The sequence below is a fragment of the Pelodiscus sinensis genome, chromosome 3 (assembly GCF_052426305.1).
Source record: "Pelodiscus sinensis isolate ZL-2025 chromosome 3, ASM5242630v1, whole genome shotgun sequence".
In the NCBI taxonomy this organism is placed as follows: domain Eukaryota; kingdom Metazoa; phylum Chordata; order Testudines; family Trionychidae; genus Pelodiscus; species Pelodiscus sinensis.
This window is the reverse complement of record NC_143054.1, coordinates 188,438,407-188,457,320: the sequence shown is the minus strand read 5'-3', so window position 1 is coordinate 188,457,320 and position 18,914 is coordinate 188,438,407. Positions and strand designations below refer to the sequence as shown.

Here is an 18,914-nt window from a genome sequence, read left to right as displayed (position 1 = left end):
AAGATTTAATTTCATCGCTCAACTAAAGGCATGTGGCAAGAAATTCTATACTTGATTGTGAGAGAGATCAAGTGGAGAGTGATAGTTACACTTTGGACTGATAAAATCAGAAAATGAGTTAGTTGATATTTTTAACTCAGTATCACCTATTAATAGTCTAACAGCATCAGAAAAATCTTTGTAGGCAGAATGAGGAAAGATTTAGATGAAGGCTTGGCAACAGTGGTTATAAACAGAATTTGTAGCAAAATTTCACACAGAACAACTATTCTGGATGGTGTTTCCAAAAGCACCTAAGGGATTGCTGAGCATAAGTCCATCTGAAAGATTCTTCCAATTTCATACGATATTTTAGAATAAGAGTGAAGGGAACAGATGTGCCTTTTCTTAGCGTGGATGTGCTATGAAATAATTGTGCCATTTCCCCCCTAACATTTTCATACAAATATAGAGATGGTCAGTCTTTACACAAGCTGTCAGTAGCAGACATAAGGAGGAGAATTAAAAAACAGAACAAGTACATAAGTATTTATTTGGCAGAGTCTAAAATGGAAGTGATCCAGCATTGGTAAGAAAATCTAACAGGTTGTGCTGTAAACCTATTCAATTTTATTTGGAAATAAAATGTGTCATGGACTTTTAGTCAAAAACTTATTTTCAAAATAGGCAAATCAAAGTGAGAATTCTATGCATACTATTTTTGTTAACATATCATTTAAGAACCTTATCTTTTTTAAAAAAATTGCATTTCTGCAAGTTTACTTAAATAGTCAAATGAGAAAATTGTGCATTTAAAATCATCCTTACTTTTAGAATATTTTGGGTTTCATTCCACTTGTTTGTCCACTCTTTGGTCAGCTCTTGCACCTATCAAGTAAAACAAAGAGACAATATCTGTTTTAAGCTAGTCATTTGAAATAGCACACTTTCTCTCACAAATGGCTTAACGCAGAATTTCATAGAACAAGTTAAAATGCTAAGTATTTGCCAACTTTGCTGCTCCCTCCAACTGATCCACTTCTAATATTGGGATAGTAATTCAGTTTCACCAAAATCTGTTACAGCAGCCAGTTAAACATTCCTCTCCAAAGCCTTACTTATGCATTTGCGTAAGTATTAATTAATTTCCCACTAAACAGTAAGACGACAAAAATGATGGGTCATCAGACCTCTGATTTTTATCTTTTTAGAACGGAAAAGATATTTAAGAGTATAAACGACGTATTGAAAATTCTTCTTCATAATGTTTCATAAGAACAAAAGCACACCGGGATGGTCACTCAAATAAGGATTTATTACATCCAGCGCAGAGTCAAATCTCTGAAATCTCACAGATCAAACTAAACATTATAGCTAAATTTTACCATGAATTGTATACTTTTAGGATGAACTGTAACTGTGATTATACCTGGTAAGGTAAGAGTTTTCATGATTCAAACCATATGTTGCCCCAAAAAGTTTACAACGCTTATCTTATGATATGTATTAGAAACTTTGTGGCCTGACTGTCCGTCCATGAGTCTGTTTGTTCAGAAACTCCTCCTAAATGGTAAGAGCTACAACCACTAAATTTGGAATGCAGTTTCTTCTTATCATAAAGAAAGGCAAGGGTTTGGTTGTGTCAGGACAATGGGATGTGTCTATAATCTGATTATTTCTCATTAAACAGAAAGGGTGGGGCCTGACAGAAAAGGAAGTTATGCTCTGCAATGACCACGGGGGACAGCAAGCATGGGGAACATTTATACTGCAGAATGACCACATGGGGGCAGCTGCACCTCTAAAACACTGGTCAGCTGGGGGTGGGGCTCTGCATATTGCCAGCAACAGGTAAGTGGTCTCCTTACCCCAAAACCAGAGACCACTATTCCCCCGCCCCAGCTTTCAGCATAGCCCTCACTCCCACAGCTCCCCCAAGGATCAGGGGACCAGGCAACACAGCAGCCACCTTGAGAACCAGCTGCAACTGCACTGCCCAGTTAGCTCTCAGGGATACCCTGCCCCCTACTTCCCAACCCTCTGCTCTGAGCTCCCCATCCAGAACGTGATGTGTCCAGAATGGGATGGCTTCTCATAAAACCATACAGAAACCAGAGAGAATCACCAGGCAGATAAAAAGGGCTGGCTGGGGGCACCAAGCCTTCCACCTTCCAGGTGCTCTTTAGGGAGGGGAAGGTCAAATCTCCCTCCGCCCCAATTTGTATGGGAACATTGCTGGCTGTTCCCTTTCAACAGGAATCAAATGGAAAGTGCTCTGTTTGCTGCATTCCTCACTCTGGCTAAGAAGTGCAGGGGGCAGACAAACCTGAACCTTCCCCAGCCGTGGGATGTGCATCTCTCCTTGCATCTGTGCCCAATGGAGCTGCAGTGGCCTTCAAGAGGCGCTTCTCACCTGACCCCAAGCCGCTGTGGTAGTCCTCTCTCCCCAGGGCAGCCTGCATACTGCAGCCCTCATCCCCAGTCCCACCCCAGAGCAATGATTCAAATGAAGAAAAACAAATTAATTTGAGTTAAATGACCTGAGCAATGCCAGGTAAATCTTCTAGTATTTGATCATTACTTTTCTTGATTTTTTTTAACCCTGGAATTCCATTTATACATCTTTTATTACCCGGATCTACTTTCAAGTGGTGACAAGCTTAAACTCAAGACTAACTGCTTTTTTGTCTAGTTTAAGATTTACATGTAAATTGATCATATATTTGGAGGGGAAAATAGCAATGCTCCCCTTCATAGCGCTGCCCAAATGACCTCAATTTTGACTTGAAGCTGTGTCCTTCATTTTCACAGTTGACTTAATTTGTAGTCCATCCACAAAGAAAGATAGACTGTGTGACTGTTCCATAGTATAGTCAACCCCCCACAAGGGAATGCATTGAAATAATAAAATGAAGTAAGTAGCTCATTATCACTTGCAACCTAGGATTTAAACTCCAAGAGAATACTTCTTTCCTCTGTGCCATTTAAGTCCAGTTTATTACTCTTATTTATTTTCTTTTGTCTTTCACAGAAAAAATATTAAGGAATTTGGATGCTCATCACCTCTATCTTCACCATTTCTGAAGAACTGTTACTGCACATGAGTTGTTTAAAATAGTTCCTGTAACACAGCAATTCATTCATTCACGAGAACTGCTGTAAAGTAATCAGTTAATTTAAATATGGTAATAAAAACTTTAGATCTGCAGAATCAAGTTCACGGTTGCAACCATTCTGTTACAGAACAGTTTTACCCTTTGTAATATGTACCTGGAATATACAATAATTCAATAATTATGATTATGGAAATTATCTTAAGTAGTCATCACATAACATATTAATACGGTTGACAGAGCACAATAAAATATACTCAATAAAATATCCCACACAGTGAGAACAACACTCTTGAACAGGACAAGCAATGAATACTACCAGAGCATGAATAACGTGTTCCAATTAATACGATATATTCAGTAGTTTCTACCACCCATTTAAACATTTATAAGAGCAATTCTCAGGTAACAGTAAATTTGTTCAACGCAATTCAGTTCACAATTTATCTAAATTACTATTCTTGAAAAAATATTTTGAGGAAAAGCACTGTGGGTATGTCTACACTACAGCACTAATTCGAATTAGTTAATTTGAAATAAGCTAATTCGAATTAGTGCATCTAGACCTAAAAACTAATTTGAATTAGCGTTTTGCTAATTCGAAATAGCGCATCCACATTGAGTGGACCTTGAACCGAAGTTAAGGCTGACTGGAACTAGTGCCGGCAGGGCATCAGGTTAGGACTCAGAGTGTAGAGCTGCTACCTCATGCTAGCCGAGGGCTGTGCTTAAAGGGACCTGACCCCCATCCCGGACAGACAGGTCTCAGGGTTCCCTGCTTGCTTGTCTAACTCCATGAGGGACAGCAAAGCAATCCTATCTTGGAGTGCCCTGAGTGCCCTCACTCGACACATCACAGCACTCTGCCATCAGCCTGGCTGCACTTGCCGCAGGCTGCCATCCGGAGGGGGTCAATCGCGGGGCTGTCAGGATCCAGGAGGCCCTGCAGGAGAGCTTCCACCCCAAAGAGCCCGCAGAGCCACCCCAGGCCTCCCCACCGGGGGCTCGTGCCCCATTCCTCCCTCACCTCCTTCCACTTACCCCTCCCTAACTCCCCCACCCATGTAAAAAATAAGGGACACGTGTTCAAAAAAAGAAACTCTCTTTATTTAACAAAACTGGGGCGGGGGGGGTTAACCTCTGGGGAGACTGGGAAAAGGAGGTGGAAGAGAGGAAGAGAGAGGGTGGAAGAGGGGAGGGGGAAATCTGGGTGGAGGGAGCTGGAAGGGGGAAGCCAAGGGAAAAAGGAAGAGGGGAAGTATAAAACTACGGTATGCCATATCTTCAGTACTATGTACAGATGTGGTCTCCTCACCTCAAAAAAGATATTTTGGCCTTGGAAAGAATTCAGAAAAGGGCAACTACAATGATTAGGGGTTTGGAACAGGTCCCATATGAAGAGAGGCTAAAGAGACTGGGACTTTTCAGCTTAGAAAAGAGGAGATTGAGGGGGGATATGATAGAGGTCTATAAAATCATAAGTGGTGTGGAGAGAGTGAATAAAGAAAAGTTCTTCATTAGTTCCCATAACAGAAGGACTAGAGGACACCAAATGAAATTAATGGGTAGCAGGCTTAAAACTAATAAAAGAAAGTAGTTCTTCACACAGCGCATAGTCAACCTGTGGAATTCCTTGCCACGGGAGGCTGAAGGCCAGAACTATAACATAGTTTAAAGAGAAGTTAGATAAATTCATGGAGGTTGGGTCCATGGAGTGCTATTAGCCAGGGGGTAGGAATGGTGTCTCTGGCCTCTGTTTTGGAAGGCTGGAGATGGATGGCATGAGACAAATCTCTTGGTCATGGTCTTCGGTCCATCCCCTCCGAGGTACCTGGTGCTGGCTGCTGTCGGTAGACAGGCTACTGGGCTAGATGGAGCTTGGTCTGACCTAGTACAGCCATTCTTATGTTCTAAGCTCAGGGTCGGCGGTCTCACTGGACCAACTTGATTTTCATGCAGACCTGCTCCTGGGATCGCATGTGGCCTTTGGTGGTCAGGCTGGCAGCTATCCTGCCCTAGACGGCTGCTTTCCTGTGCCTAGTGCCGACACTGTGGACGTTGGAGGCCTCCCGTCAAACCTCGATGTGGTCCACGATCTCTGCACTAGACCAGGCGGGCGCCCACCTCTTGCAGCCCAGGGCAGGCTCCTGTGAGCCGCCAGCCTGGTCCTGGGAAGAGGCCGAGGGCTGGGTGGCAGCGGGTGACTGGCTCATGCCGTGCCAGGTGCAGGGTCTGCTGGCTGGGTGCTGGCAGGCTTGCAACTGGCACAAGCACTGTAGCCAGACCATGCCCCTTTAAGGGCTCCGGGGCAGGGAGGGGGGGCAGAAGAGTTTCCCTGGTTTGGCCCAGAGTGGCCACCAGGGCAACTGGGGAAGGGCTAGCCTCCCACTAGTTTGAATTAAGTGGCTCACAGCCCTTAATTCGAACTACTTAATTTGAACTAGGCGTTACTCCTCGTAGAATGAGGTTTACCTAGTTCCAATTAAGCACTCCTCTAGTTCGATTTAAATTCAAACTAGTGGTTTGTATGTGTAGCCCCTATTAAAGTTAATTCGAACTAACAGCTGTTAGTTCGAATTAGCTTTGTAGTGTAGACATACCGTTATAACTTAAACGTCCAAGCTACTATTATTTACATCTTGTCGTAAGTACTCAACAGTACTGAAAGCTAGTTTTTGATGACTGCTATAAATGAGCACCAAGCAGAAACGTGGCTGACAAGAGGCCTAATTCTCCTCTGTTGCTTTTATTTTACCTCAGTGAATATACTACTTTGTCATAGCTAGTATCAAATTTAGAATAGCTAGAATTTAAAAAAGAAACCTAGATGATCTGTACTTTCATGTTATTTAAACAAAAATGTAAGTAGTTTCTCAGATAACATCAACTTGCCCTAAAAATTAGTACTAGGATCCACATCATACCTATGTACGTACATATAGTATCAATTAGTTAAGTAAAAAATTTGTTTCCTAAAATGAATGTACTACTCCACAGATTTTTAGAATAGTGAGTACTTAAAATAAGCCATATATTCAGCCTGCTTCAGTGGAATTTTACCAGTTTACACCAGCAGACGAACTGACTCAACGTATTTGATCTTTTGAGTAAGGTTGCCAACTTTATATTTGCAGAAAATTGAACACTTTTGCCTCAACCCTGCCCCAAGGCCATGCTCCTGCCCTTCTCTTTCTGCAAGGCCATAGCCCTGTCCACTCACTCCATTTCCCTCACCTTCCTTCACTTGCTCGTCCTTACCCTCACTCATTCACTCTCACTAGACTGATGCAGGGGGTTGTGGCGTGAAAGGGCTGAGAGCTCCAGACAGCAGTGTAGGCTAAGAGATTTGAAGTGCAGGAGGGGCTCCAGGTGGGGACTCCAGGCTGGGGCAGGGAAGTGTGGGCTCCAGAAGGGAACTTGGGTGCAAGAGGCAGCTCACAACTGGGGAAGGGGGATGGGGCACAGGAGAGGGTTCAGGGTGTGGACTCCAGGCAGCGTTTAAACTCATATGGTTACCAGAAAGCTGTTAACATCTCCTTCTGGCTCCTAGGCGGAGGCAGAGACTGGTGGCTATGTGTGATGGTCCTACCTGTAGGTACCATTCCTGCAGTTATCATTGGTTAATAGTTCCTGGCCAATGGAAACGGCTAAGCTAGTGCTCATGGCAGGAGCGCTTACAGAGCCTTATAGCCTCTCCTATGTCTAGGGGTCAGAGAGATGCCTGGGAGTGGTATGGCACCAGGCGTGCATCCTGCTTGCCCTGCTGTGGGTTATCAACTGGACTTACTGTCAAATTCTCAGCTATGAAAGCTAGAGATTCATTATGACAAGACTCATGTTCAATTGCCACTCTAACACATAAATAAAGCTAATGAGATATCTCAACAACCATTTGCTTATATCAGATCAGAACCATTTCCTTATACCAGATCTGCCCCAAAATTTTAGAACATAGTATGACAAATTTATGATCAATTAGAAACACCAATTAGTCCAACATTAAACCAGAATTTAATTAACATTTTAATGTGTGTACTGTACTCACTCTCTCTCCATATTATAGTCTCTCAAAAAGTTTTCACATTTTTAAGACTATAAAAGGAGTTTTTCCCAAAGAACAAAAATTTCCGTTATTCCAACGTGAGATAGCTACACTTATTCAAAAAAGCAAGCAAAAGTATCTATAATATATTTTCTTCTGTGTTATACTATATTTCGTATAAACAGTGCAACAAGAAATAATATTACGAATTCTATTTATTACGGTAAGTTAGAATAAAAATAAGTCTGAGGTTAATGTTCTATCTAGTTTAATAGAAGAAAATGCTGCTTTGTAAAATAAATAAATAAAAACAAACAAACCACAATATTAAAACCAGTGCGTATAACTGTGTATGCCCAAAAGTCCCTGAACATGAGCTATTACTGCAGCAGCATTCAGGTACCATTTATCTCTAAAATTATCATCCAATTATAACTTACTCTTGCTTCATTCTGTTGAAGCTTTTCCTCCATACTTAAAGCTGTTGGCGAATCCAAGAGGGCAATCTAAGTTGTAAAAAACATACATTAGTACATAGTAAAATAGATTAAAAACTATGATATATTATGATGTATATAATTTAATAAAGATATATATTAAATCCAGTTCTAATCTTTATCTACAAAGGATGACGTTTCACTTTTATCCATATCTAATATTCACATTAAGGAAATCTTGTCAAAGTGCAAATGAGAAATACAATCAGTAATTTATAATTTTATGCACACACTTTTGCTGATTTGTCTAGATTCATATTGAAGGCACTCAGCATTCTGAGAAATTGGATACAAAAAACATAATTTTTTAAAAAATTCCACAGATGACCATTTATTATGCAGAATAGTCTAGTTAACTATTCTGCTGTAAACATTACTGTGAACATGGCATTTGTACTGTAAAAAACATATCTTGTTAAATTGATTGTGGAACATGAAAATTATCCATCCTTACAAAAATGTAAGTAGTTTGGTTTGTTACTTAACACTCTACAGTGACTCAAATGTTGGCTTTTGAGTTAAAAAACAAAACAAAAAAAACCACACTATCAATGAACCATAGTGGCATTTGCAATAAAATATTCTAGGAATGTAAATTACACCAGGTTTTATATTCTATTGTACTCATTTGCCACCATATGTGGTTTTAATTTTAACTAATTTAGTCTTGCTCTGCACTGTATCCTTCACAGACATTTATACCATGAGAACTGAAATTCACTGGAATTCTTCATAGTGTAGTCATATTTACTTTGTGATAGCTCCTCTTTTACTCTTTGAATAATGTCAAAGTATTAGACCTTCAAAGCCATTTAAAATATGTGTTCACAGAGTTTGCAAATTAAAAAACATATTTTAGAAATAAAAATTATCAGCTTTCCAGCAAAATCATTCAATCCTCCCAGACAAGCATCATTCAAACTTTTCTCCCAAAGACAAGACAAAGCACAGAGTACAACAGAGTAATTCAGCCCTCAAGGAATGTTTTCGGTTTTACTATTTGCAATATAGCAAAACAATAATACTTCCTTTAGTAACTTGCAAACGTGATACTTTTCACAAAATACACAGGAGGGCCTCCTCCCATTTCTCTGTAAATACTTAACCAGGATACTGTAGACAATTACATTTTCATTCCATTTTGTTTTACACAAAGTCCTATAGTACACTGACTAGCTTTTGATATTTCATTCCATAACTAAACTAAAGTATTTGTATTCATAAAAATCATAAACTATACTAAAATTGTTTTTTTTCCATTTAACACCCCTTAATCATTTTTGACTCATTACAAAAACTAGTAATCCAGAATAGCATTGTTTGGGAATCTCAATTAGCCAGGTTCTACTGTAGAACTTTTAACCACATTCCTTAATTTCATGACTCACCATGCTAATATTAGTTTGTACTTATCATCCAAAGACTGATATTCAAATTAATCACATTTTATAGCACCCAAAAGAGATAGAACAAACTAAACTGAATAAGGACAAATAGACACAAAAATAGACATATTGCTATAAACTCTTGCTGGTAGTTTCTCTGATAATTTTTCCTAAAATACTTAATTAGCTTTAGGGAGGGAAATGTGTATATATACATATCCAAATCACTGTAATTTATTAATGTAGGGTTTCTTTTTGGTAGACTCAAAAATAATGTACAATTATTTTTATTCTTTACTGGACTATAACAGAATAGAAACGCAAATAAGAAACTTTACACATTCTTGTCTTTGTTGTTGTTTCATTTGTTTTGGCTGCTTTTTCTTTAAAAAAAAAACCCGACTTGCTAGCTAGTAAGTCTGCTGCTACAAAAACTAATGGTTGTATGTTGTTAATATCAGTTTTCAAAGCAGACTTACTAGATAGCTGGGAGGCAATGAGAAGTAATATTAACGAACAAACAAATATCAATTTTCACAGCGGACTTATTCAACCCTCACAAGATCTGGTACAAATTAAGCCCTGGATAGGGAGGTAGGCAGGGAGACAGCAGGGGCCTGAGGCCACGCAGGGGTTGAGGTGGACCAAGGACGGCTGCCAAGTGGCTGGGGTCCAGAATTGGAGACTAAAGCCCTTGATTAAATCCTGCTGTCTACAGCCCCAGCGCTGAAGCCTGAAGGCTTCACTGCCTCTGGGAAGGTGGGTGCTCCCTAGCTGTTTGCTCCACCCATGTTTCTGGCTCCACATTGGGGGAGAGCTCAACCTCTGCAGGGGGCCCCAGGGCACGGTCCATTGTTCTAGTCACTGCCCAAGAGGCTGCGGCTGCAAGAAAAGCTTCTGGTGAGCACATGCAACCATTGTAGACACATTTCAGAAATTCTGGAATAGCGTAACTATTAGATGGACAAAGCTATAAACACCTACAGTTTCTTCAAAGGTTCACTGATAGCTGAGTGAATCACATATTTCAAATCCAGGCGCCATTCTTAAAAAATTGTCTTTAAAAAGGAAATAAGTTTTTTTCTTCAGTCCAGCAAATAGAAAGTTAAGCAGCACAACATGAATGATCAACAAATTAAAATATAATTTAACAACTGCCATTTCTGAACCTATTGAAAATAGTCACCTTGCCAAAAAAGTAGAGACTCTGGCAGTATAGGAGCCAATATCAAATACTATTTTTAGCAACTTTCTGCTTTCATAAAATGTCAACCCTTCAGTGTTAAAGAAATGTAAAATCCAGAGTTTATCTTCAAACTATAGCCGGTTTTACCACCTTTAATTAGGCTCTCATACTTTTAGCTGTGCAAAATCTCATTTCCCTAAAACATAACCAGCAATAGACTAATAGCAAGACTAATTAAACAACTATTTTTCAAAAAATATGTATATGTCTAACATGCTCAAATGTGTGATTAGAAAACTGAGCAAAATGGGTGGAATGTGTCATTTTATCTTTATTCAATAATCCATTTATTTTATTCATTGTTTTCACGTTGTATTATATGGCCATATCAGCAACGTTCTTAGATGTTGTTTGCTTATCATATTGCATGCTCTCTGAAGTACTACATAGTCAAAGACACTATGGTTACTAGCTTTTCAAATATCTTACCTTTCCCTACAGTATAATAGTTACAAGTCTTAACATTAACTTAATCTTATTTAAAAGTTAGATGTTCAGATATTTTGATATCTTAAATAATCTTGTTCTGTAAGACATGAACAAGGGTATCTTTTCAATCCATTAAGCTAGACATACCTATTTCTTCCCTGTAAATGGGCTGGCACACCTAAAAGTCCCTAAGCTGAAGTGAATACTTACCCCCAACATATTACACTTCTTTTCTAACCATATCAATATGAGGTTTAAAAAAAAAATGTACACAAAACCAGATACAGGCAGTCCCCGGGTTACGTACAAGATAGGGACTGTAGGTTTGTTCTTAAGATGAATCTGTATGTAAGTCGGAACTGGCGTCAGCCGCTGCTGAAACTGATCAGTTTCAACAGCGGCTGAATCTGGACGCCAGTTCTGACTTACATACAGATTCAACTTAAGAAACCCAGGCGTCCCCAAGTCAGCTGCTGCTGAAACTGATCAGCGGCTGATTCCAGGAAGCCCGGGGCATAGCAACTCTGCCTCGGGCTTCCTGTAGTCAGCCCCTGGTCAGTTTCAGCAACGGATGACTTGGGGACGCCTGGGGTAGAGCAGCTGGGGTGCTGCTAGGTTGCTCCAGTAGTGCCGCTCCTCGGCGCTACTAGAGCAACCCAGCAGCACCCTAGCTGCTCTGCCCCAGGCATCCTGATTCAGCCACTGCTGAAACTGACCAGCAGCGGCTGAATCAGGACGCCTGGGGCAGAGCAGCTGGGGTGCTGCCGGGTTGGGACAGTAGCGCCGAGGAGCGGCGCTACTGAAGCAACCCAGCAGCACCCCAGATGCTCTGCCCCTGGCGTAGGCAAGAAAAGCCTGGTCTGCTGGGGGGGCACTAGCTGCACTCCCCCCCTCCCAGCAGACCAGGGAGACGCGGGTGGCGGGACCGCCCGCGTCCTCCACGGCTTTGGTCAGTCTCCCTGGTCTGCTGACCAGGGAGACGGGGAGCAAAGCCGCGGAGCACGCCTGCAGCGGGACAGCCCAGGCGCGCCCAGGCGGCGGCTTTGCTCAGGTGTCCCTGGTCTGCTGGGGGGGGGGGGGGGGGATCCAGCGGCTTTGCTGGACTCTCCCCCCCCCTCCCCCCAGCAGACCAGGGAGACCGGGAGAAGCTTTTCTCGCCCCGGAGGACACGGGTGGTGACCCGCCGCCCGTGAGCTCCGGGGCGAGAAAAGCCCCGTTCGTAAGTGCGGATCCGACATAAGTCGGATCCGCGTAAGTTGGGGACTGCCTGTATAGTGGACAATTGGAAGCCAATTCAAAAAACAAAATTACATTCATTCATGACTTCACAGCACTTGTTTACTCTGGTCAATATAATGAAAAAAGATAATTATCTCATTAGGATTTAGAAATAGAGGATATTACTCATATTATAAATAAATCTATAACTAACCTGATTTCCTTGAGCGAGCAAGGTTTTTAATCGGACTATTTCAGCTCGCAGCTCACGGATTAGTTTGACATTAGGATCCTCATTAATAGTAGGCTTATTGATGATGTTTTTGGCTCTATTTGCATAGCGAAGAGTACTTAAGGTTTCTCCATAATTGACATCAGCAGGTGAAATAGCTGAGAATTAATTCAGAAATAGGTTAGCCAGCACCAGATGTTTCATTTAATAAAGTTGGTTAGTAATTTCAAATGTCAAATAAACATCTTGAAGAGGGAGAGAAAACAAGATCAATTATTTAGAGATTTTGTAAAAAAAATACTGCTATCAACTTAGTTGACTTTTAGAAAATTCAACATATCAAACTCAATGGTGAACATAATGTGCTTCTTGAATGTACATCTGCTAACAATATAGTTCAAACTCTGAGAAAAACAGTAGAAAAATGTTTTTATTCTAAGTCTGAATACCATCATAAAATGAAGAAGTTGGTTCAGGAAAAACAATACTAATTGTCTGTTTCTGAATGAAAATTATAGAATACCGTGACAGAAACTAGACAGTAAAATGAACAGAGAAGATGTCATAGCACGTACACATAAATGTAGTTCTTGGGCTTATGTGTAGGTAAAAGGCAGCATACATGACTATACCAGGACTGTTTTCAGTGCTTCCAAGGCCCACATGATATACATTGGGTTTCCAATTGTACTTTTCTATGGAGGCAATTTTATGAGGAAGAGCAAGAATATTTTACTGTATCCTAAGTGGGGTTTTTTCCACATATTTTTCAAGGATAACTTCTAAAAGCAAATGGACAAGATAGTCCCAAGGTTTTTAAGACATGAATCCTCAAATACAAGTAGCATAGCAAGGTATGGGACAGAGATTCTACAGCAGCATCTAACATCAAAGCAGAGCAGAAGAGAATACCATTCAGAGAAGAGAAGGGATACTGACATAAGTTCCTTGTAAGATGTGTAGCTGTGAAGCTGCCTACTTAGCCCTGCACAAGTGCTCAAGGCAGGGAGAAGAGGTGTCTAACACCCAACCTAGCATCTAGCCTGGTGGCGGAGGGAGAAATGGCCTCTCCCCACAGCCCTAATGCAACCACAGCCTGGGTGCTCAGCCCCCTGCCGTGGCCAGACCAGTCCTGGAGAAGACATCCTGCTTCAGATGGAGCAGCCCGACTCTAGAGCAGCCCCCCTGCCGCAGCCTGGCCCCAGACTCCCACCTCCCCCACCACACACACCAGCGCCACGCACAGAGCAGCCTACCGAACTAGCCTCATTCCCCCTTCCCCCCCCCCCCCGCCACAGCCAGAGAGACCTGGGACCAGTGCCCCCATGCCCTGGTTTGGCCTGGCCCCAAAGGCCCCACCCCTATACTCAACTCCAGAACCCATACTCCAGCCAGAGCCCTGGCACACCAACCCTCTGTCTCATTCTCAGTCCCATCCCATACTCAAAATCCCTTGATCCTACCCCCACCACGTGTATTTTGTATGTGCACCAATATGAAGGTGATGTGTCACATCACCTCCGTGTTGTTCATCACCTCCATATTGGTGCACATACAAAATTCATTCTGTTCAGAGGTGGAAAAAAGTAGAGGAAACACTGATCCTGACCTTCATAAAATCATAGAATCATAGAACCATAGAGCTGGAAGACACCTCAGAAGGTCATCAAGTCCAGACCCCTGCTCTAGGCAGGACCAACCCCAACTAAATCAACCCGGCCAGGGCTTTGTCAAGTCGAGACTTAAACACCTCCAGGGATGGAGACTCCACTACTTCCCTAGGTAACCCATTCCAGTGCTTCACCACTCTCCTAGTGAAATAGCTTTTCCTAATATCTAGCCTAGACCTCTCCCACCACAACTTGAGACCATTGCTTCTCGTTCTGCCATCTGTCACTATTGAGAACAGCCTCTCTCCATCCTCTTTGGAACCTCCCTTCAGGAAGTTGAAGGCTGCTATCAAATCCCCCCTCAATCTTCGCTTCTGAAGACTAAACAGACCCAAGTCCCTCAGCCTCTCCTCATAGGTCATATGCTCCAACCCCCTAATCATTTTGGTTGCCCTCCGCTGGACCCTCTCCAGTGCGTACACATCCTTTTTTAGTGGCGGGCCCAGAACTGGACACAATACTCTAGATGTGGCCTCACCAGAGCTGAATAAAGGGGAATAATCACTTCTCTGGATCTGCTGACAATGCTCCTCCTAATGCACCCTAATATGCCATTAGCCTTCTTGGCTACAAGGGCACACCTGTTGACATATCCAGCTTTTCATTCACTGTAACCCCCAGGTCCTTTTCTGCAGAACTGCTACTTAGCTGGGTGGTCCCCAGCCTGTAACAATGCTTGGGATTCTTCCGTCCCAAGTGCAGGACTCTGCAATTGTCCTTGTTGAACCTCATCAGATTTCTTGTGGCTCAATCCTACAATTTGTCTAAGTCACTCTGGACCCTATCTCTGCACTCAAGCATATCTACCTCTCCCCCTAGTTTAGTGTCATCCGCAAACTTGCTGAGGGTGCAATCCATCCCCTCATCCAGGTCATTAATAAAGATATTGAACAAAACCGGTCCTAGAACCGAACCTTGGGGCACTCTGCTAGAAACCGATTGCCATCCTGACATCAAGCCATTGATCACTACCCGCTGGGCCCAGCCTTCTAGTCATCTTTCTGTCCATTTATTCAATCCACATTCCCTTAACTTGCTGGCAAGAATATTGTGGGAGACCGTATCAAAAGCCTTGCTAAAGTCGAGGTATATCACATCCACTGACTTTCCCATGTCCACAGAGCCAGTTACCTCATCATAGAAGCTAATCAGATTGGTCACGTACAACTTGCCCTTTGTGAATCCATGCTAACTATTCCTGATCACTTTCCTCTCTTCCAAGTGCCTCAAAATGGATTCCTTATGGATCCCTTCCATGATTTTTCCAGGAACCGAGGTAAGACCGACCGACCTATAGTTCCCTGGATCATCTTTCTTCCCCTTTTTGAAGATGGTCACTACATTTGCCTTTTTCCAGTCATCCGGGATCTCTCCCGATCTCCACGACTTTTCAAAGATAATGGCCAAAGGCTCCTCAATAACATTTGCCAACTCCCTCAGTACCCTCGGATGCATTAAGTCCGGACCCATGGATTTGTGTACGTTTAGCTTTTCTAAATAGTTCCTAACCTGTTCTTTACCCACCAAGGGCTGTCCCATCTTGCGTCACTTAGCGCATTAGTCCGGGAGCCGACCTTGTCCTTGAATACAGAGGCAAAGAAAGCACTGAGTACTTCAGCTTTGCCCACATCATCTGTCACTAGGTTACCTCCTTCATCCAGTAGGGGCCCCACACCGTCTCTGATCACCTTCTTCTTGTTAACATGCCTGTAGAAATCTTTCTTGCTATCCTTCACATCCTTCGCCAGTCGCAATTCCAATTGCGCTTTCGCCTTCCTGATAACCCCTCGGCATTCTCGAGCTATACATTTAAACCCCTCCCTGGTCATTCGTCCAAGTTTCCACTTTTTGTAAGCTTCCTTTCTGTGCTTAAGTTCACCAAGGATTTCCCTAGTAAGCCAATCCGGTCTCCTACCATGTTCGCCTCTCTTGCTACGCATAGATATGGTTTCTTTCTGTGCCTTCAATAAGGCTTCTTTAAAATACTGCCAGCTGTTCTGGATTCCTTTCCCCTTCATGTTAGCATCCCAGGGGATTCTGCCCATCAGGTGTCTGAGGGAGTCTAAGTCTGCTTTTCTGAACAATGAGAACACCACCTTCACTAACAAGATGTTTAAAACCTTTACAAAACTGAATAAAGAACAGCAGAACAAGACCCCGGAGGCGCTGAGAAAATAACTAAACCATCATCTGTAGAGAAATGTGGTATTTTCTTTTTTCTGATTCTATATTTATCACAAATGTATTTGCTTTCTCCTATCAGTGGCTCACACATTTGGGGTTAGACGAAAAATGGAAATATTTTCCTCGGCTCTTGCCCTGTATGCCCACTCTGCCACAATTGCTATCATTTCTCATTTACTCTACCCATTCCAGTGGTATACCATATACTTATATGCACCACTTTCACAAAACTAAGGTAAATTTTTTATCAAGTATGCCCCGAAAAATCGTAAATTTTCTGATTATTATTGCCCCGGTAAAATGTGGCAATACGGTGTAATGTTATAAGATTCTACTATATGATGTTACTAAGACACATTCCAAATCTATAAAAACTGCCTAGTCCAGTTCCAATTTAATCATCTCAATCAGCAAAATCAAATAGACTATCACCTGATTAGGAAACCATTCTTTGGCAAGAAAATGGATGTGAACAAAAAATTTACATTGTGACAAACAGACTTGCTGTCACCTGAACCCCAGCTGGAGAGGATTCTGAAAGTGGAGGAAAATACAACAAGCAAGGAACAGAAGCCTCAAATCAACTCTCTCCTCTCAACTCTATTCAGGGCATCAACAACATTTGAAAGATAAAAGCAACATAATTGAACTGGAGGACCAGTCCTGGGTGAAGGAATCCAGTTAGATTACTAAAAGAATCCTTTTGCTTTCAATTCACTTAGCTTGTTAGGCTAGATATTAATTCAGGTTTTACCTTTTATGTCTGTAAACAAATCTGACTTCCATGCTTTATTACTGCTGATCACTTAACACCAATTTTTCCATAATTTGTTTTATTGTATATCTAAACCAGTGAGCTTAATTGATGTGTTTGGAAACCTCAATTTGAGAGATTCATTTGTGCATACTATTTTTTATTAATGAAATGACGGACTTCCTGAGTCTGTATTTTCCAGGAGGATGCTGGACAATGTAGCTTACACATTTATGGGGACAAGTCGGGAATGGAGAATTTGCTGGTGTCACTAATATGTAACACCAGCAGTGACTAGCTAGAAGCATTTATATAATTCAGTTGGGAGTGATTTTGCACACTACAGGATGTGTGGAAATAGACCAGGAGAGGTTGTCACAGTAAAGCAGTGTAAAAGGCACCTCAGCTAGAGAACTGAGTGAACACAGCTGTTCAACCATCCAGACTGTACTTTAGGGATACCACAAATCCCATACAGAAAAATCTTTTCTAATATTTAATAGGGACCATACAAACATGAGGCCAGACAGCCCGCCTCCATCACGTCCATCTTATTTGCCTCTCTGAAGCATACAGGACAGAGAAGGAGCAATAAAATCAGCATAGTCTATGCTGGCTCATCTGATCCTGAGAAGCTGAAACATAGATATGAGGAGAGATCAGGATATGCGAGACTGCCACCAGCTGACACCTATGTTGATTCGAACACACACACAGTCCCTGGAAGAGCAATTTCCCACTGAGAAAACAATGTCCCGTACTTCCAATTTAATCATCTCAATTCTCTCTTACAAGTGTAAATTAAGTTCACAACTCCCTTGTAAGAACTGGTCTCACAGCAGACAGACCAGCATCAATTGGCATTACAGACAAGAAAGAGAAATACGTGACCCCATGGGTATAAAAGATGGGCCCAGCACACACTCACTTTGAGTGTCATTCTACCCTCTACCTGCTGGTCGGGTTAGGTGTTTGACCTCCCGAGGTTCTATGGGGACGCCCAACTCGTATTTTCGTCTTTCCTAGGAATTGAGGGACCAGCCCTGGCCTGACATGCTGGAGTCGAGAGGCACAGAAGGGGGTAAAAATGGTACCTGGATGTGGTCCTCTGTCTTAAGTGTACACACAGAAAGAGTAAGCTGTTACTTGGTACCATTATTTCTATTTTCCTATCTTTATCTTCTTTGTAACCGTTTTAAGATCTATATTTTGCTAATAGTTAAGAAATAGAACAATAGCCATTGCAACCATATGATTTATAAGCTTCCTCAATAAACCTGTAACTGTTTAAGTTTTAACCTGACTCCTTCAGTTGCTGTAACAGAACCAAGCACAATTTAAAAGAACTTCAGCCGGTCTTAAGGGACAGATATAGGGAGCCCTGACCATCGGCTGACAAAACAGCACTGTAAAGATTTTGCATTTGTTTCTAATATAGCTGTCAATTGCAGTTCTCAAGAAATTAACTCAAAAAAATAATCAAATTAAATTGCAATTAAGCACAGTTTTAACCCCACTGACAAAAAATAGAATATACACTGAAATTTATTCAATATTTTTGGATTTTTTCAACCTTTGCAAAGTGTACATTGCTCAAATCTTATCATTATGTAGCTAAAATATTAGCAATATAAACAAAAGAAATAGTATTTTCAAGTCTCCTCATGTAAGTACTATATTGCAATCTTTAATGTGAAAATACAAACCACAAACATAATTTTTTTGTTATATAACTGCACTCAAAAAACACAGTGTAAAACTTTAGCACCTACTAGTACTAAAGCACTGTCTCCTGCAAATTGTAACCAAACTTGTCTGAGTGATTGGCTGAACCAGATGTAGGATTGAATGGACTTGTAGGCTCCAAAGTTTTCCATTGTGTTATTTGTGAAGTGCAGTTATATTTTATCTGTTCAACTCTCATGATAAAGAGATTGCACAATAGTACTTGCAATGGGAGATTTGAAAAATACTATTTACTGTGATTTTTACAATGCAATTATTTGTAATCATAATAGACTACAAAGTGTACAGCGCTCACTTTATACGTTATAATTTAAATCAATGTAGCCAAAAAATGTACAAAACACCCACAATATTTAAATAAATAGTATTTTACATTTAACAGTGCAATTAATTGTGTGATTAAACACAAAAAAATGTTT

At 41.4% G+C, this 18,914-nt stretch overlaps 1 protein-coding gene across 8 annotated transcripts in view; it reads right to left on the bottom strand.

Annotated features, from left to right (window-relative positions):
- Positions 1–18,914, bottom strand: part of KIF16B (kinesin family member 16B) — a 234,749-nt gene that overhangs the window by 171,057 nt on the left and 44,778 nt on the right. For all 8 annotated transcript variants that reach the window (XM_075925620.2, XM_075925621.2, XM_075925627.2 and 5 more), the window contains exons 10-12: positions 12,124–12,299; positions 7,575–7,640; positions 808–867 (exon numbers count right to left, since the gene is read on the bottom strand). In XM_075925620.2, the coding sequence (XP_075781735.1) occupies positions 808–867; positions 7,575–7,640; positions 12,124–12,299 (302 nt within the window). The remainder of the gene's footprint in view (positions 1–807; positions 868–7,574; positions 7,641–12,123; positions 12,300–18,914) is intronic.